Source organism: Lepus europaeus, chromosome 3 (assembly GCF_033115175.1).
Source record: "Lepus europaeus isolate LE1 chromosome 3, mLepTim1.pri, whole genome shotgun sequence".
NCBI classification, from domain to species: Eukaryota; Metazoa; Chordata; class Mammalia; order Lagomorpha; family Leporidae; genus Lepus; species Lepus europaeus.
Window position 1 is genome coordinate 156,610,455 of NC_084829.1, and position 19,814 is coordinate 156,630,268.

General features: G+C 53.9%; 1 protein-coding gene across 5 annotated transcripts in view; it reads left to right on the forward strand.

The window, feature by feature from the left end:
• The window catches only part of TIAM2 (TIAM Rac1 associated GEF 2), a 258,811-nt gene that overhangs the window by 237,114 nt on the left and 1,883 nt on the right, over nt 1-19,814 (forward strand). For all 5 annotated transcript variants that reach the window (XM_062186961.1, XM_062186960.1, XM_062186964.1 and 2 more), the window contains 10 exons: nt 7,001-7,180; nt 10,347-10,415; nt 10,922-11,047; nt 11,347-11,455; nt 13,882-14,061; nt 15,410-15,528; nt 17,337-17,445; nt 18,003-18,061; nt 18,563-18,668; nt 19,336-19,423. In XM_062186961.1, coding sequence (XP_062042945.1) covers nt 7,001-7,180; nt 10,347-10,415; nt 10,922-11,047; nt 11,347-11,455; nt 13,882-14,061; nt 15,410-15,528; nt 17,337-17,445; nt 18,003-18,061; nt 18,563-18,668; nt 19,336-19,423 — 1,145 coding nt within the window. The remainder of the gene's footprint in view (nt 1-7,000; nt 7,181-10,346; nt 10,416-10,921; nt 11,048-11,346; nt 11,456-13,881; nt 14,062-15,409; nt 15,529-17,336; nt 17,446-18,002; nt 18,062-18,562; nt 18,669-19,335; nt 19,424-19,814) is intronic.

Here is a 19,814-nt window from a genome sequence, read left to right on the forward strand (position 1 = left end):
GGTTTTTGACTCGAATGCCCATATGTGAAAATCCCCTTTCTAGAAAGTAATGATTGCTTGGGAAGGTGTAGCCCATAGCACACTAAGAGGCCCCTGTGACGCTTGTGATACTGACATCCCGTATGGGGTCTAGTTTGAGTCCCAGCCGCTCCACTTGTGACCCAGCTCCCTGCTAATGCACCTGGGAAAGCAGTGGAAGATGGCCCCAGCGCTTGGGCCCCTGCACCCATGTGGGAGACCCACATGGAATTCCAGGCTTCTGGCTTTGGCGTGGTGCAGCCTTGGTTGTTGCAACATTTGGGGGAAGTTCAGTCTCTCTCTGTCACTCTCCCTTTCAAGTAAATGAATATATTTTTTTCTAAAGAGTGCCAGTCCAGCCTCACAATGCCACCAGCTCCCTTGCTGTCATCTGTATTGTGTGTGCCCAGGAGGTGGGGAGGATTATGGAGCTGCCAGGTCAGGATCAACACTCAAGCCATGAACTGGGGCTCCTCTGCCCTCCTCTGAGCTCTGGTTCTCTCCACCCCCCACAAAGATTTATTATTTATTTGAAAGGCAAACGTAGAGAGAGTGGGAAATACAGAGAGAGCTTCCATCTGCTGGTTACTCCCCATATGGCCTCAGCAGCTGGGGCTGGGCCATGCCTAAGCCAGGAGCCAGGGCCCTCTTCCAGGTCTCCCTTATAGGTGCAGGGCCCAATCACCTGGGCCATCCTCCACTGCCTTCTCAGGCCATTAGCAGGGGCTGGATTGTAAGTGCAGTGGCCAGGACATGAACTGGCGCCCATATGGAGTTCCAATATTGGAAGCAATGGCTTACCCTGCTACGCCATGACGCCAGCCCAGAACTCTTATTCCTAATATACAGCTACCATCTCATGCCTCTTCCTTGGAAGCCATTGCCGTCACCTCACACCTGCGAGGCCCCTGCCGCACCTCTGACTCGCGTGGGCCGTGACCACACTGGCCTTCAGTTCCTGCACACCACATGCTGTGTTTAATGTAGCTACATCTCTACCCTGCAGTCACAGCTTCAGGGTTAGCTGCCCCTGGCTTTGCTCCGGCCAGTGCGGCTCTCATTGTTCTGTTTCCCTGGGACCTCACACTCGGGGCCCTGATTGTACTTGGTTCCCTGCTCGAAGCTTGTCCCTCCAGCCACACTCTGGGTGCTGTGAGCCCAGGAACTGTGTCATACTTGCTCATCATGGTGTCCTCACGGAAACAGAATGTCGTATCAGGTGTTTTCTGCTGCAGATAATCATTTTTTTAAAAACAGTAGGGAAAGAATTCTATTAAAAAATCTCAACCACTATAAAAAGTGAGAAAATCCAGATAAGCCAAAAGATTAAAATTAAAATATCTTGAAATGCAGCGTTAACCATTGCATTTATTATATATATCAATTTTATATAAAAAAATCTAAGCATACATATTTATATATAGTAAATATACATAGGAAGTTAGTTTTAAAAATGCAGCCTTACCTCCTTCCCTAGCAATGAGTCACATCTCTCTCCTACTTTTTAAAGATTTATTTATGTATTTGAGAGGTAGAGTTACAGAGAGAAGGAGAGACAGAGAGAGGTCTTCCATCAGCTGGTTCACTCCCCAGATGGCTGCAACAACAAGAGCTGGATCTATTAGGACCCAGGAGCTTCTTCCAGGTCTCCCACATGGGTGCACGGGCCCAAGCACTTGGGCCATCTTCTGCTGCTTTCCTAGGCCAGAGCAGAGAGCTGGATCGGAAGAGGAGCAGCTGGGACTTGAACCAGTGTCCAAATGGGATGCATGGCACTGCAGGCGGAGGCTTAGCCTACTGTGCCACAGCACTGGCCCCACTCATGTCTCTTCTATTTATTTATTTTTGGTGCACAGATATCAGAATCTTCCATCATTGGTAACTGCTGCATATGTGTGCATCTTGCTTGCATTTTTGTACCGTAATTTCTTGAGGTTAATGTTTACCATCACATTCTTATTTTGCCTTGTGGAACATTTGAGAACAGAGCTACCTAGGGTAGGAAGCAAAGAATTTGGGACGTTTTCGAGCAATGTTTCTTCATCTTTTGGCATCGGGTTGAATGGCCTGATTCCCACAGAGGACTGTCAGTGGCCGTGCTGGGCGTGGTCTTTAACTCCACCACCCTGCTGAGGTGTGGCTAAATCCTTCTTCCTCCCCATCCACTGAGAATCGCTGTGGTCAGTGGGCCTGGGAGCCCTCCCAGTTGCCCCCGGGCATCTCACACGATGTCTCCCTGTAGTTCTGATCTGGCTGGGATGAGGTGGGCCCAGGTAGCACAGGCTCGACAGGTGGGACCGGGACCCAGTCTCATTCCCACTGGGAAGCACGGGATGTGGGGGATCCGCCTCCATTCAAGACCTTGGTCCATGTCTGCCCATCAGCCTTGTCCTGGACCCCTGCTGGTCCTTCCAGGGCTCCCATGCCAGTAACATTGGGGATAGCATTAGATCTTTCTGTGAGTGACATGGTCACTTTGATGAAATTCAGGGAAGGTTGAGAAAAAGTCCTTTGAACGAGTTTTAGATGGTCTTTTATCTGACTTCATGAACTTGCTGGAATTTGGCAGTTGGCGCCGTAGCACTTGGGCCATCAGCTGCTGCTTCCCGGGGTGTGGACCGCCAGAAAGCTGGAGCATAGCTGGAACTGGAACCCAGGCCCTCCGCTACAAGGTGCGGGTGTTGCAAGCAGGGTGGTGGCCACTAGCCCTAACACCCGCCCCTGTGGCTCATCTCTAAGTGCTTCTGTACCAATGGTTGCCCGGCGAGGCAGCACGTTTAAACCTGTTCTCTTAGGCTCAATATGTTTTTTTGAGCCCAAGTAGCACCAACAGGTGCCTTTGAGAAAAGAGTGTGTGGTTTCTGGGGGCCCCGAACCGAGCCGGGAAAGACAAAGAGCACCGCCCAGCTTTTGTTGCTGTCAAGCGCTCCTGGCCAGCACCCGTGTTTCCTGCAGTGGCTACCAAGTCTCAAGACAGTTCTGATATTGTGAGGTACTGAGCTCTTTGTTCCGGGACTCACAGGGAAATTGCAAAGCAGAGATGTCTCCAAGTAAGAGAAAAATAACTAGTGAGGTTGTGATCCGGGGAACAGATTTTCTGAGCCTGCATCAGCAGGAGCTGTGTGCTGTTGGGATGGGACGCATGGGGGCGGTATCAGATAGCAGGGTCATCCGAGCGAGGCAGAGCTTGGTCTTGGGACGAGATTCTGCTCCGGATTGCTCCCGAGAGAGTCTGCTGGGAGCACGCAAGCTTCCCAAGCCCTTGCAGTTTTATTGCCACCAGGAAATGACTTTACCGACACGTTTCAGGCTCTGTAAAGTGGTCTTCATCCTGACACTGAAACCAAGACAAAACTAACTGCGCGTGGATGTCTGCCTGGCCCACTGCTGCTGCCTGAGTGAGCTGCCCGTTGCCTGGGAGGGAAGGGGATGATGTCATTTCCAAGCAGGGACCAACCTTGGTGTAACCTTCAAAACATGGAAAAAAAATAATTTGGGGGTCACTATCACTACTTTTCTAGACAGCTTGATCTTAGGGGAAAATGCTTTCATTTAATCTTTCTGTGAACATAAAAGAAAATAGTTGGTTTGTGGTCTCGTAGAAGGTGAGCCCGAGTTCTTAGCACTGAGTGCAACAACTGGAAACACCAGCCAGGGGTGGTTCTCTGCTCTGCATGTGGGCGCTGTCCAGCTGCCGACTCCTCACTCAGATCCAGCCCTAACTTGCGAACCTTTCTGTCTTTTGCTTGTAAAGCAGCATCCCTAGGGGGGGTGCGGGGACTTGCTAGTTGCCTGTGTGCATGGGGAATCAGAGAGGGCTGTGTCCCCAGAACACCTGGAGCCAGGAGAGCCCTGACCACGTACGTGGCAGGCAGGGGCAGCCGGGAGGAGGAAGTGTGCTTTGCCCGGGCTCTGCTGGATACTGGGAATGGCTGGTGCTGCGTGGACAGCCAGAGGACACAGGCCTCATGTCGTGGCGGCCCTGCTGGAAGCTTCCTTGCTCATCTGCTGGGGATGTGCAGCGTGCCCTGGGAGAACAGCCTTGAGGGGCTGTTTGGGCGGGGAGCAGGTGCCCAACATGGCCTGTGAGGGTTCCTTGATGGGACAAGGCACTGCTGCTGCATTTTTCATGTGTAAGGACACCAAGCATGGAGAAGTGAGGCTTACCCAGCAGCACGCGAGGGACACAGCCTCTGGACTGCAGCTCAGCTCGGGGCTACTCGGTCTTGCCGGTCCCGTGTTTGTGTGACATCCCAACCCAGATGGCCACCATGGCTAGCGAGCACTTCCCGGAGCCGCAGGATGCTGCCTGTAACTGTTCTGTGTTCACAGCCATCGCTAAGATGGGGGGAGCTGAAATAGGACCATCCAGGGGCCTCTTTCAGATAGTCCATTTTTTTTTAAATTAATCAATTAATTTATTTGAAAGGTAGAGTTACAGAGAGGCAGAGAGAGAGAGAGAGGTTCTATCTGCTGGTTCACTCCCCAGATGGCTGCAATGGCTGAAGCTGGGCCAATCCAAAGCCAGCAGCCAGGAGCTTCCTCTAGGTCTCCCACATAGGTGCGGGAGCCCAAGCACTTGGGCCCTCTTCCACTGCTTTCCCAGGCCTTACCAGAGAGCTGGGTCAGAAGAGGAGCAGCCATATGGGATGGCGGCACTGCAGGTGGCCCCCAGATACACTCTTAAACACTACTTTGATCATTACTCTTCTCTTGTTAGGGGCTCCGTCTCCTTTTGATCCCAGGTAATCCTTGCACACCACTGCTAGACAACATCTAAACTCTGTCAGGTGCGTGAAGGCTGTCTCTGTGGCACTAGAACACTTGCTTGTGGTACCTTTAAAAGTAGACCCGCTATTGAAAACCCTAGCTAACTTTCACTCTTTGGAAGTTCATCTTACCAGAAGCACTTTTAAAATGAATTCTGATTTTCTAAAATGGCAAGATACTTTATTTTTAAAATCTCGTTATTTTAACACTGCATTGTTAGGTGTGATTTCTGGCATCCCAGCAAGGCAAAGCTGTAATCTCACCAGATGCCATTTAACTTATGGTGCATTTTGTCAGATCTTATTTTCTACAGTGTGTGCAAGCTTAATATAGATTCTGCAGCCCTGGAAACTGTTCGTGTTCAGGATTGCAAGATTATATCATCTGAGCTTGTGGTGCAAATCCTAGGATAGAGATTTCAAATAAGAGAGTTTTGGAGTCTGAGTGTTATGGTGATGGGCTTTTGAGTGTTATGGTGATGGGCTTTTTTTTTTTTTTTTTTTTTTATCTGTCAGTAGATAGCCAACCCCAGGACCCAGAGTCCTGGCGTTGATTCTGTTTCCTCCTGCCTCAGGTCATGCATCATGTATGAGGCCATCCCTCAGTGCAGACCAGAGATGGAAATCTGGGTGGAGCCACGCCCGGGAATCCCAAGCAGCATGTAGCCCTGTTGGCTGGTTGACCAGTAGTTCTTACACAGGGTATAGGTTGTCATCTCTTGGGAAGCCTTTAGTGAATACCTGTGATGGGGCCCCAGGGATTCCAGGTCAGTTGGTCAAGGCACGAGTGTTTCTAGAAGCTCTCCGTGAAAGGCCAGTGTGTGGCCAGGACCGAGGGCCACTGACAGGGAGGAGGGGGAGAACTGAGTTTGCGGTGGTTTGGTCACCCTCATTCCTGACGCTCGTGTTCCGTTAGAGAAGGAGAGCACCCGCCGTCGGACGTCTGTGCACTCCCAGACATGGCTGAGCAGTGTCGGAGATTCCTCAATGACAAGTCATAAAATTTGGTTGTTACAAACATGATGTGAGACATGTTCACAGGTTGAATTCCGAGTGGCGCCTTAAGATCCACACCTGTTTTCTTAGTCTTTGAAATTTTACCCAGAAATGAATGTCTCCCTATAGGTGTTAACAGAAATATGCTTGTGTTCAAAGTAAAAAACAAAAAATAAAACAGGTGCGCCATTTGTAAATCCAGTGAGGACCGCTAGGATGTCCACATGCTTTGAAATGTTTGGAAGTAAATTATTTTATATGTTGTCTGTGCGTCTAGAGGGAGGCTTAATACCATTACCGGGTTGACCTAACTTTGGCACCAAGAGAAGAGCCCAGCAGTGGGGGAGTTCTCACTGAGACACGCAGTGGGGCCTCACTGCCTCCTGCTTAGACCTAAACCGGAATGTGCCCCCGAGCGTCCCTGCTCCTGACTCCTGACCCCACTACCTTGATGAGTCTTCTCTGGACTCAGTCTCTGTGGGTCTGACCGCAGCTGCACCCTGCGGAGACTCGGCTCGGCTCTCTCCTCCGTGGAGTCTCCCCAGAGCTGGCGTGTCCCTCCTACCCACGCACTGGGCCTGTGGCACCGTCTGCTTCCCTGCCTGTGCCTTCTGCCAGGCTCTGCACTCCTTTGAGGTGGGGACCCGTCTTTCCTCTCTCTCAGTCTCTACACCATTTGTAGCAAATGCACGTTCTCAAGACTTTTCCACTTGTCACTTCGTGACTTGGCCCCAGATGGCCCAACTTGGTTGCACTTGGGGGCAGGACTCTGGACTCGTCTCGCCATGACATAGCTTCCTAAAATTACTGCCATGCTACCCTGTTTCTGATCTCCCCAAGCTCTTCCTGCATGGGGCACAGAACGCTGGAGCAGGCCATCATTGGAGGAGCTGGGTATGTCTTTTGTGTGCTGTCCCCAAGGTCGTGACTTCTTAGCTCACGGAGTGCAGAAGGGAGCCCCGTGCCTGCTTCCCCTCTTGTCTTGGCACTGAGGGAGAGTCTCACAGCTCTGTGACCATGGGAGCAGTGTGTGTAATGCCGGACGCCAGCGCAGACACATGTCCTCCTCCCCGGGACCTGAAATGCCAGCCAGGGTGGTCCAAGGTGAACGAGACCCTTTGCCGAGCCTCCTGAAAGAGTGCAGGAGGTGGAGATGCCTGCTGTCCCTGCTGGGTGGCCGACCCAGCCCTTGACAGTCCACCTCTTCTCTTTCTCAGAGTGCTGAGCAGATCGCCACTTTGTGCAGGGGCTTTGACGACGCCCAGACGGACGGCATGGAGGGCGCGAGGGAGAGTCAGGACCCGCCCCCGCGGCCACTGGCCCGCCACCTCTCGGACGCCGACCGCCTCCGCAGAGTCATCCAGGAGCTCATGGACACGGAGAAGTCCTATGTGAAGGTGAGGGTGGTGCTGTCCTCAGCTCCCCTCTGCCCGGGACACCTGCCACTCACGGATACACTGCCGGGAAGGGAGGGGACGGGCGGCAAGGGTGCAAGAGCTGAGAAGCAGCTAAAAAAGTCAGACTCTTGGCTCCTCTTGTTACCAAGGTAGCTCTCACTATGGAAATAGATGTTCTGGTTTGTCATGTGCAGTCTGTGCTGGCTTAGCACAGGGGGAGAGCATTCTAGGTGAGGAGGCACTGGGGAGCAGTCGGTGCGCAGGTGCCGGCGCCCCCAGGCCTTGCAGCAGGGGGTCCCTGCTGAACACAGAGCCCACACGGGCGTGTCCGTCAGCAGGCAGGCACCATGGTAAAGGGGCAGTGACTGAGTAGCCTGAATGCCTGAAGAATTCAGTTATTTTATGTCCCAAGCCCCCAGTGAGTGGTTTGAGAAAAATTCCACGGAGAACACAGGAGCCCAGGAAGGTGGAGTTCCTATGCTTCCAGTGCTTGCTGAAGCTTTGGGGCGATTCTGTGTTCGCTTCACCTGTTGTCCAGCTGCGACAGCACGGCCTCGGGCTGGCGGCTGAGCACCCGGCTGTGCCTCTGCCCTGTCGTGCTGTGTGGCCTTGGATGTCGCCTCTGATGTGGTCCATGGGTTCTCCGCAGAGGTGCAGCCCTGCTGTGCTGAGCTCACAAGAGGAGCCTCAGCACACCTGGCGGAGCTGGGCTGCTCCTTGTGTGGCCGCTGCTCCCTGCACTTTCCAGGGGCAGAAGCACGAGCAGCCCAGGTGAGCTCCTCAGAGCCCCAGGTTTTGGTCTCTTAGGGGATGAAGACGTTAGAGCAGTCGCAGTCTCCTCTCACCTGCTGTTACGTCTTGTCCCGCATCCACCAATGAAGGAGACACCGGGAACTGCAGGGTACACTTTACAGTAACCCTGTGTAGCCACAGTGACCTTTGTGAGTGGCGCCGAGGGCTCTGGGGTTTCTCTGACACCTGCAGAGGTCCTGGGGTTCTCACGAGCAAAGTCAAGGGCAGAGGGGAGAGCAGCACCTAAGTCCCTTTGTGATTTATTAATGATTTATTTGGAAGACAGAGAGATTGATCTTCCATCCACTGGTACACTCCCCATATGGCCACAACAGCCAGAGATGGGTTAATCCGAAGCCAGGAGCTTCATCCGGCTCCCCCACATGGGTACAGGGGCCCAGGCACTTAGGCCATCTTTCGCTGCCTTCCCAGGCGCGTTACCAGGGAGCTGGATCAGAAGTGGAGCAACCGGGACTCGAACTGGTGCCCAGATGGGATGCCGGCACTGCAGGTGCCAGCACCCCCCTTTTTGTGATTCTTTGTGCTTACCCAAGATTCTTTTGGCACGGGTAGAGATGGATGCCTGGTTGAGGCACCGACCCGTGCCCCTGCCTCTCTGGGTCCCAGCCCCGCAGTGTCTGCCAGTGGCAGCTCGGCAGGGACCTGCTCTGCCTGCAGGGTGGCGGCCTGAGCAGCAGCGACCGGGGCCTGCCCACCGCCACTGTGTGAGCAGACAGCCAGCACCGGTGCGGCCTCTGACTCACGGCCCCCCTCACTGTTGTTGCCGACACTGAACATGGAGTTTGCTTATTCTTTACTCTGATCTCAAGGTTTTTCAACATGTGCATCCCTGGATACGATCCAGTAACTTCCCATCTCTCCTTGCCCTGGGCAGGCCACTGAGGGTTCTGGTAAGGGAGGGGGGGGCAGGACAGGCCTGGCTTTATTCTCAGAATGGATGCCTAAAGGTTCCATGGTCACGTTGGGCTTTACAAAGCTGTCTAGGTCTTTGCAAAATTTTATTTGCATGTATTTATTTGAAAGGCAAAGAGAGATCTTCCATCCTCTGGTTCACCCCGCCCCCCAATGCCCCCACAATGGCTGAGGCTGGAACTCACTCTGGGTCTCCCACATGGATGGCAGGGACTCAACTACTTGAGCCCTTACCTGCTGCCTCCCAGGGTGCCTGTGAGCAGGGGGCTAGACTGAGCCAGGAAGCAAACCCAGGCACTCCACTCTGGGGAGTGGGTGTGCCAAGCACCTGCCCTGTGGGCCTTCGATTTCCCCCTTGTTAAGGATCTCAGTGTAGGGGACTTGGCCACAGTGCTTGAGTGCCCACAATTCTGCAGAATGGAACATGAAAGAAAACCCTTCTCTGCCACTAAATTATATCCTAGTCTTGGCTGCAATTTATTAAACCAGAAACCTTTACTAATGGGGTTTGTGCAGTCGAGCTCCACCGTCTGTCCCGCTGAAGCCCAGTTTGGGGGAGACCCATGGACGGTTGACATTGGAAGCAGTGTGACTGCACATCCTCAGAGGTTTCTTTCTTGCGTGAGATACGGGACTTTGAAATGCTGCTAATGTGTCAGCCTCAGCGTTGGAGCGAGCACCCCCGGTCTTGTGTGGTCCCTCTCAGCTCCAGGCCGGAGCTGTCGCTGTGCTCCTGGGAGTGGAGGAAGCCAGAACCTCTGGCCACACCTGCCTGGGCTTCCGCTCAGGAAGTGAGTGCTCCTACGGTGGTGCTCTCAAGAGAGAGCCTGTTCCTTGGCAGTGAGCTGTGTAACTGAGCAGATCAGGTGCCCGAGCTATAGGGAATACATGGAAGGGGGCAGCCTGGCCAGTGCTGTGGCTCACTAGGCTAATCCTCTGCCTGCGGCACTGGCACCCCGGGTTCTAGTCCCAGTTGGGGCGCTAGATTCTGTCTCGGTTGCTCTTCTTCCAGTCCAGCTCTCTGCTGTGGCCTGGGAAGGCAGTGGAGGATGGCCCATGGGCTTGGGCCCTGCACCTGCATGGGAGACCAGGAGGAAGCACCTGGCTCCTGGCTTCGGATCGGCGCAGCGCCGGCCATAGCGGCCATTTGGGGGGTGAACCAACGGAAGGAAGACCTTTCTGTCTCTCTCTCTCACTGTCTAACTCTGCCTGTTAAATGGCAAAAAAAAAAAAAAAAAAAAAGAAAGAAAAAGAAAGAAAGCAAGCAGCAGCCGACAGTCCTCTGAGTGTGGTGAGCAGGAACGGCCACTTTGAGGGTCAAGGATTTCAGTAAGGCTTCATCCTTCTGAACAGGAGTGCTGGGAGCTGCCACGGGCGCTGCTGGAATCCCGTGGGCGTCTGGGAGCCGTGGGTGTTAGCGAGACTTTCTCTTGTCTTCCAGGATCTGAGCTGCCTCTTTGAGTTGTACTTGGAGCCGCTTCAGAGTGAGACTTTTCTTACCCAAGACGAGGTGAGGACCGGCTTCCCTCTGTCCGTGGCCCCGGGGTCGGTGTCCGGCAGCCCTCTGGCAGAGCTCCAGGGACGTCACCTCCAGCGACCCCCGAAGAACAGCCAGGGTCTAAGGGCCTCCAGTCTCGTGCCTGGCCTCTCCCAGAGCACGGACAAGGCCTCCGGCATTGGGAGCGCAGTGGTTGCTAAGGCACCGGGGCGGCCATGTTCTTTCCGCAGTGGCTAAGGCTCGCCCCAAAGTGCCTTTCAGTGTGAAATTTTAATGTTCACTCACAGGGATTAGGTCCTTCCTGCTGGCTCCCCGTTCCCCACGGGATTTCCCATCCATTTGAAAGTGACTTTAGAACTGAGGGCTGTAGGGGCTGGAGCTGTGTCTGTGCCCCAGTGGCTGCGCTGGGCCTTCTGCCTGCCTCTGGGTGAGCGACGTGGGCTTCGCCGCGGGCCGGAGCGTCGGTGTGGCGGCATCCTCACGGCTGACGTCCTCTTCCACTCCCGCTCTTCGTGTAGATGGAGTCCCTTTTCGGAAGTCTGCCGGAAATGCTGGAGTTTCAGAAGGTCTTTCTGGAGACCCTGGAAGACGGAATTTCAGCCTCTTCTGACTTCGACATCCTGGAGACCCCTTCGCAGTTCAGGGCACGTATTTGAGGCTCGGGCTTGCCGCAAAGCTCAGTGGGAATGGCACGGCATTCTCCCTCGAGGTCAAGTGCATTTCACACTTCCACGGCGCTGCTTGGCCCGGCCAGTGGCAGAGGCGGCTGCGTTCCCCCCACCACACATACGTGGCAGCGAGCAGTCTGGCAGCTCTGTTTTCGTGGGGCCGGCCTGGTTGTGGGCCACACACCAGCTCAGCACGCCACTTTGCTGAAGGAGCATGCTGTGGTGTCTGCAATGCCAGCCTGCGTCTGATTTCACTTTCTTCCCTCCATTTCTAGAAGTTACTGTTCTCCCTCGGCGGCTCCTTCCTCTATTATGCGGACCACTTCAAACTCTACAGCGGATTCTGTGCTAACCATATTAAAGTGCAGAAGGTTCTAGAACGAGGTGAGTCGCTCGCTACCTTTTAGAGCCGTTTTCATTAGCGGTTGAAAAAAGGCTAACACTGCATTTAGCAAGTAAGTTAAGTGCCATTTTAATGGATCGTGCTGCATTCTTGACCTTGAAGTTACAGGGCAGGTTTTTGCATATTCAATTTATTGGCAGCAGTGAGCAGGTGTGCCTGACAGTGGAGTCGCTGCTTGGCCCTGTGTTTCTTTGTTGCTAGATGACATTGGATTCTTTTCCTGCCACACTCCTTTCTGTAAACCCTGCAGCCGTAAGCCGGGGATGGGGACAGAGCAATGCACACTGTGTGTGCTTCTCCTGCTAACCTCTGAAGCCCAAGCAGCCACCCTGCTTCCAGAGAACTAACTTCCATAGACTCTGCTAACGAAAGCGCCCTTTGTGGAACTGGGAAGGGCTCCCGTTCTTCTTTCATGTTGTCTTCCCTCTGCACCACCACGGAGCCGTGTTATGGGCAGTGTCCACTGGGGCACCTTTGCCATTTACTTTAAATCTGGGACTTAGTATCCCGGAAGAAAAACCCTAGGTTTAAAGACTGGCGTCTTGGGGTACTTCAGGTTCACAAGGCCCAGCCCAGTGCATCGTCCTGAGTTGCTTCCAGCAGAGACCTGGCCCCCTGTGTTTCCTCCACGGACGCCCTCTCATTGCCAATCCACTCCCCCAGCCATCAAGGGGAAGCCACCTCGCCTTCTGCACGGGCTGCCAGTCGCATCCCAGGTGCTGCACATTCTGTCCTGGTCACCGGTCCCTCAGCTGAGAATAAACCTTCACGCACACTGGCTGCATGACAGAGTCTACATGGCTGGTTAACCAATGCTCATGGTGGAGTCCAAGGTGGCGCCTGGTGTAGCCACTGGTGCTCACACTAAGGCACCTGGATTCCCATGCATAGCCTTCACGGCACGTGCACACTCAACAGAGCTCAAGGCCAAAGGGGGTCCCAGTGGCCGGTCCTGGTGGGAAGGCCTGCGGCTCTGACTGGAGAAGCTTCAGTCTGCTGGAGCTCTGGAGTGCGGCTACAAGCTCCAACACTTCTCGACTTACTGATTTAAGGGGACTTTCCCCACAGCTCCTCTCTTCTTGTTCCAAAAGTTCTCTATTTGAAAGGTAGAGACAGACACACCGAGGTCTCCCACCTGCTGGCTCACTCCACAAATGCCTGCCACAGCTGGTGCTGGGCCAGGTTGAAGCCAGGAGCCTGGAACTGAATTGGTGTCTCACGTGGGTCTCGTGGGTGGCAGGGACCCGAGTCTCTGAGCCCAGGGTCTGTGTTATTAGCAGAAAGCTGGGACCTGGAGTGGAACTGGGACTTGGACCCAGACACCCCAATACAGCACGTGGGTGTCCCAACTGGCCTCTAGTCACAATGCCCCTCGACTTACTTTAAAGGAAGGCAGGGGCCGGCGCTGTGGCTCAGCGGGTTAAAGCCACAGTCTGCAGCACTGCCATCTCTTATGGTCGCTGCTTGGAGTCCTGGCTGCTCCACTTCTGATCCAGCGCCCTGCTGATGTCCCTGGGAAAGCAGCGGAAGATGGCCTGAATCTTTAGCTCTGCACCTGTGTGGGAGACCTGGAAGCAGCTCCGGGATCCTGGCTTCGACCTGGCCCAGCCCCGGTTGTTGCGGCCATTTGGGGAGTGAAGCAGTGAATGGAAGACCTCTCTGTCTCTCGTCTAATTCTAGTTCTTAAAAAATTAAAGGAAGGCCGGCGCCGTGGCTTAACAGGCTAATCCTCCGCCTTGCCGCGCCGGCACACCGGGTTCTAGTCCCAGTCGGGGCGCCGGATTCTGTCCCGGTTGCCCCTCTTCCAGGCCAGCTCTCTGCTATGGCCCGGGAAGGCAGTGGAGGATGGCCCAAGTGCTTGGGCCCTGCACCCGCATGGGAGATCAGGAGAAGCACCTGGCTCCTGGCTTCAGATCAGCGTGATGCGCCGGCCGCAGCGGCCATTGGAGGGTGAACCAACGGCAAAAAGGAAGACCTTTCTCTCTGTTTCTCTCTCTCACTATCCACTCTGCCTGTAAAAACAAACAAACAAACAAAAACGGAAAAAAAAAAGAATTAAAAAAAAATTAAAGGAAAACAGACACTGCTTTTCAAATAGCTCTTATTAGAATGAACAGCAGGCCAGTAGGAGAAGTGCTGTTTGTTTTATAACCCTGCTTTTGTGGCTTTGTGAATCTGGAATTCACCTCTGGCCACCTGTGCCAGCACCACCCCTGGGGGTGCTCGGGAGCTCACAGCCCTCCGTGCAACTGGGCCCTCCTGTGGCTTCCGGGACCCATGCTGCAGGACCCGCGTTAGGAGTCTAGAACTGGACGGTCTAGAACGCCATCCCAGGATCAACCGAGCAGAGCTCAACTCCCCCCCGCAGTGCTCCTCTAAGCACCCTCTGTCTGTCCACTGCTTGCAGCTAAAACCGACAAGGCCTTCAAGGCTTTCCTGGACGCCCGGAACCCCACCAAGCAGCACGCGTCCACGCTGGAGTCCTACCTCATCAAGCCAGTGCAGAGAGTGCTCAAGTACCCGCTGCTGCTCAAGGAGCTCGTGTCCCTGACGGACCACGAGAGCGAGGAGCACTACCACCTGACAGGTGAGAGGTCTCCCCCAGTGCCGGTCTGCATACAGCTGTCCTTGTGCGAGGACCGCCGTGGCCACCCTTAGAGTCAGCACAGAAACGGTCTCGTTGTAGTAGCCCCAATCTGGAGCGGCGCCCCCATCTTCCTGTTTTAAAGGAAGGCACCGGAAGCTCACCTGAGTTCTCAGGCTCACCTGGCAGTGCTTCTGGATGGAAATCGGGCGGCTTATCCTAGCCCTGGTGAGCCGAGATGTTGGGTGAGGCGCCACCTTGTGGACATCTCTGAGCATAGCCGGCTCTGAAAGCAAGCGCCAACCCCTCCCTCCCCACCTCCACTGGGTTTTAAAGTTGATGTGCTGGTATTTGTAACCTTGGAAACAACCGGCCCCAGGTTTGATATGACAAAGCCCAAGGCCCTGCGGTTTCATAGGAAATGAAGCATACTTTAGAGAGAGCTGAGCGATCTGCTCTCCACATGTTGAAACTGGGTCCAGTTAAGCCACGTGTGCTAGAACTCCTGGGGAGGGACACAGGCTTAAGAAAGGTTGCATGGGGAGTGTGTAAATCAAACTGGCCCTTTTCCCAAGACAAACATTTTGATATCATAGGCAACACAAAAGATTTTTTTTTAATATGTAACTTATGTTCTACCAATGATGCCAACCAGGATTAGTATTCTAGTACCAGTGGTGAATTCATTTTGCATTGCGATGATGGGTAAAAGGGTTCCTTTAAAAAACTTCCTTCCAAACCTCCCTCTTGGTTGAGCTAAAGTCCTGAATTGGGATAATTTTTTTTTTTTAAATACTGAATTTGGTAGTGACCTGATGTTCTGCTTTTTGACTTTGACAAAATCACCGGTCCATCGTCTGCCTTCACAGACATAGAGGGTCAGCAGGTGGAGTGCACACAGCTGCCCTGGCAGTGAGGGGTTCTCAGAGGGCGAAGCCTGGAGCATCGCACACTAAGGGTCCCGGGGGACGGCGAGGCTCAAGGGGAGATGCCCAGGCTGCCCATTCTTGGGTGGGGTTCTGGCTTTGCTCCTTGTCCTCTCCGGAACGCTGGCCACCCAGTCTGCCCCTCTGTGGTCTCCTCATGGAATGGGTCAGTGTGGGATGAGATGCTGCAGGCCAGGCAGACAGGGCCGAGTCAGTGCGAGCTTCTGCCCTTCGTCCACTTCACTTGAGAGAGACTTTTCCGGGGGAGGCGACCCGACTCCTCGCCGGCGCAGTCAGCAATGACAGCGTGCTGTGGTGAGGGACACCGCCATCCGGCAGAAGGGGTCTCGAGTCCTGAGCTCTCGGTGGCTGTCGGGTGGGACTGGAAACAAACTGGGAGCTAACGGCGGGTTCCCGGCTTGCAGAGGCACTGAAGGCAATGGAGAAGGTAGCCAGCCACATCAACGAGATGCAGAAGATCTACGAGGACTACGGCGCCGTGTTCGACCAGCTCGTGGCCGAGCAGAGCGGCCCGGAGAAGGAGGTGTGTGAGGCGCGGGGGTCCTGGGGCCTGGGGGTCCTCCCAGACCACGCCACCAGCTTAGAAGGAGGAGAAAATGCCCCGAGTTCTCTTCTTGATGCCAGCAAACCTGAGTACAGTGAATCAGACCAATTTAGATAAAGCGATGTAAAAGTCTGAAAATTTTTTTAAAAAAATGTATGCATTTGGGAGAAAGAGCTTCTGTCTGCTGATTCACTCCCAAATGCCCACAGGGGCTGGGACTGTCAGGAATGCAATCCTGGCCTGCCATGTCGATGGCAGGAGCCCAGTTACTCAAGTCTCCCTGGGTCTGCGGTAGCAGGAAGCTGGGGTCAGGAGCTAGGGCCGGGCACTGAACCTGGGCACTCCAGAGTGGCAGCTGGTGGCTGACCCACGAGGCTACATGCCTGCCCGTTCTCCTGCTGTGGCATCAAGTGCTGGTGACTCCGTGCTTACTTCTAAGTAAGCACTGGGCGCAGCTTGACAGTCTCTCTTGATGGCTAAATGTAGAATTTTATGCTTTTAAAGTCTACAACCAAGAGGCCAGCATTATGGCACAACGGGTTAAGCCGCCACCTGCGATGCTGGCATCCCATATAGGCACCAGTTCAAGTCCCAGCTGCTCCTCTTCTGAGCCAGGTCCCTGCTAATGCGCCTGGAAAGCAGAAGAACGTGGCTCAAGTGCTGGGGCTCCTGCACCATGTGGGAGACCCAGATGAATCTCCTGGTTCCTTGCTTTAGCCTGGCCCAGCCCTGGCTGGTGTGGCTATTTGGGGAGTGAACCAGCAGATGGAAGGTCTATCTTTGTCACTCTGGCTTTCAAAGAAATAGATCTTTAAACAATGTGGCCAGAACAAGAAGCCACTTTTTTTTTTTTTTTGAGCCTATAAGAAGCAACATTGTCTAAGTAGAAAATGCCAAAAACAACAAAGAGCCGGAGCTTGATATATATATATATATATATATTTGACAGGCAGAGTGGACAGTGAGAGAAAGGTCTTCCTTTGCTGTTGGTTCACCCTCCAATGGCCACTGTGGCTGGCGCACGGCGGTGAGCTGAAGCCAGGAGCCAGGTGCTTCTCCTGGTCTCCCATGGGGTGCAGGGCCCAAGCACTTGGGCCATCCTCCACTGCCTTCCCGGGCCACAGCAGAGAGCTGGCTGGAAGAGGGGCAACCGGGACAGAATCTGGCGCCCCGACCTGGACTAGAACCCGGTGTGCTGGCGCCGCTAGGCGGAGGATTAGCCTATTGAGCCGCGGCGCCGGCCCGGAGCTTGTTTTTTATTCTGATGGTCTCCCTGTGGGCACTGTCCTATGCGCACACCCGTTAGAGCCCGTGGTGAGCTTTCGTTAAGGGTCCTTTGCATGAATGAGGCCACTGGGGAGAGGGCACATTAGAGAAGTGGAGCAGCTCCCCGGCATGCCTCGCCTACATGCATGTGCCTTACCAACATGTGTGTGCCTCGCCTACATACATGTGCAACGAGCAACATGCCTTGCTTATGTTACCGATCACACGGAATGTGCTTTCATTTTGGCAATGACCACATATGAGCTTACTGCAAAGAGTAGGTAGGGAATGGAATTAAAAGGGAAGTTTATTTTGGTGTAAAAAAGTTTTGCAACCTATGTATAATTGTTTTCATGACACGTATTTCCCACGAATGTGTTGGAGAGCCCAGCACTGCATGGCTCTCAGAATTTGTTGGCATGAAAATAAACCTGCCTTTGCCTTCCATTTTCCATGAGCTTCCTGAAGCACCTGTCTGCCCCGGGAAGCAGCCTGCTCTTGACTTCCTGCCTAACTTGCAGGTAACAGAGCTCTCGATGGGGGAACTTCTGATGCACTCTACGGTGGCCTGGCTGAACCCGTTTCTGTCGCTCGGAAAAGCGAGAAAGGACCTGGAGCTCACGGTGTTTGGTCAGTATCCATCCCAGAGAAGGTAAACGTAAAAGAGCGTGGCCGTAATGAACTTCAGTAACCCCCGGTTTCCAGAGGGAGTTGGAAGACTGGCGCAGAGCCCGCCCCTGACTACTGAAAGCCCCATCACTCCCCATGTTCATTATCTCCTTCTGCCATCTGCGGCTGGGCTGGGCCTGGCGTTGCAGGAACAGATCTCCCGAGGCTATTTTGAAATCAGCTAACTTAATGGTTTGCCGGATTTCAAAGTCTCCTGATTTGCACTGAGGGCTGGCAGAGCAAGTGTTATCACCCAGGTGAACACCGTCCTCAGCTTTTCAATAAAGCAAAAAGAAGGAAAGTGCCAAGAATGACTTCAGAGAGTAGCTTTTAAATCAGCAGGTGCTGCGGCAGGTCGTGGTAGGAACGGAGGGAGGGGCCTTTCATTCACTCAGGTGGGGCATTGTGGGGGCTTAGATTCGTACATGGGAAGAGCTTTGTTCTAATGAGACATTCAGCCCTGGGTTCACTTTGCCAGAGTTTGTATAAAATACAGACTTTTCTTTTCCTTTCTTTAGTTTTTAAGAGAGCTGTCATACTGGTTTATAAAGAAAACTGCAAACTGAAAAAGAAGTTGGTAAGACAAGAATTATTTCAAGCTTCCTTTCCGTGACTCTGGGCTCCCTTGACGTGGAGCCGCCAATCCTGCCGGGGCCCTGGGGGACCTGAGCTAGTTCAGTCGTTGGTGTTTCTGGGCATGTTACTTTAGCTGTAAACATGGCTACGCACGCAGTCTGCTTCTCTCTGCAATGGCCCATGTTTTGTTCGATGCACACAGAAGTCTGTGTTAACTGGGGTTTGTTCCAAGATGCCTTTAACCTTGACTAACCCTTGCTGCCCCCCGCCCCCCAAAACACCATGTGAACCTGTGGGCAGTCACTACCGCTGGCCATGCAGATGGGACGTGGGGATGGGGAGGCTGGCTGGCTGGCTCGTCTTGTCCCCACACCCTCCACCTGTGAGGGCGCTGTGCCCGGAGCCCCGTGCATAGACCCCGGGAGCCTCCTGGCGACTGCATGTGTCCGCCCTGGGCGAGAACATCCTCTGACGCTGCTCCTCGTGGGTGTTCCCCTTGCAGCCCTCCAACTCCCGGCCTGCACACAGCTCTGCTGACTTGGACCCGTTCAAGTTCCGCTGGTTGATCCCGATTTCCGCGCTCCAAGTCAGACTGGGGAACCCGGCAGGTAAGCACTCGGTGCAGTTGATGCTGGGGAGTGAGGAGGAGGAAAGGGCTGTGGGTGGGACCTGCGGTGGTGCTCACCTTGCAGACAAGGGAAGGGAGGCAGTGGAGGGCCTGCCTCTCCTTACCGGTTCTGGGAGAAACTGAAGCCCCCAGGTGCCTCCCTTCGTGGTTTCCTGGTCTTTACTACCAGTAGTTTTCCACCATTTTCCTTTCTGGCTAATACCCTTGCTGTCCTAAAGACTGTTAAAGAAACAAAGCTCCAGAAATTAAAATTCTTGAAAATTTAGATATACCAGAAAGTTCTTGAAGATTAGGTGCTACTGCAAGTGATACAAAGTTTTTGATGCTGTAAAATGTCCAGCGATCCTTGCAGGACACTCAGGTTTCGGGGACCGGGCCGAGGGGTCGAGGCAGGCGGTGATGCTCTGGGCCCCGGTTTAACTTCTGCCCGATGTTTCCAGAACAGGACAGCACCTGGGCCAGCCTGTGGGAGTGGCCCAGGCGGCCGTCACTCTGCAGCTCCTGGTGAAAATCACGCGGCGGAGGGGCCGCAGACCACGGTGGCAGTCGGGGTTGGGAATGCGTGGCTTGGTAGACTTCACGGGTATTCTTAACCACAGCATCTCCGCCAACGCCATAGACGCTTGTTTCCGTTTCCCTTCACGCAGGGACAGAAAACAATTCCATCTGGGAGCTGATCCACACCAAGTCAGAAATAGAGGGACGGCCGGAAACCATCTTTCAGCTGTGCTGCAGGTACTTCCGAGGCCCAAACACCGCAGGCCAGGGTGGGCGCCCTCCTGGAGTCTGGTAATGTCGGGTCAGCCCCGCCCCAAAGGCAGCCGAAACTCCAGTGCAGGACATGCTGAACTACATACATACACAGGAGCGGCAACCAAGTTCACGGAAAATGGGATTCAGAGACGTTCGTGCAAAATTTGTTTTGAAATTCAGGCATTTTCATAATGAATTTCCTGTACGTGCATGGATTTCAAGATGTTTTTTCTGAACCAAAATGTCTTTTAATTCCATTTTCTACGAACTCTTTGAAGTCCCCTTGGATGCTAACAGCGAGGTCCTGTGTGCCTCTGTGAGCGAGGCAAGGAGGCTCCCCCAGGCCCAGGCCCAGGCCCAGGCCAGGGCAGCA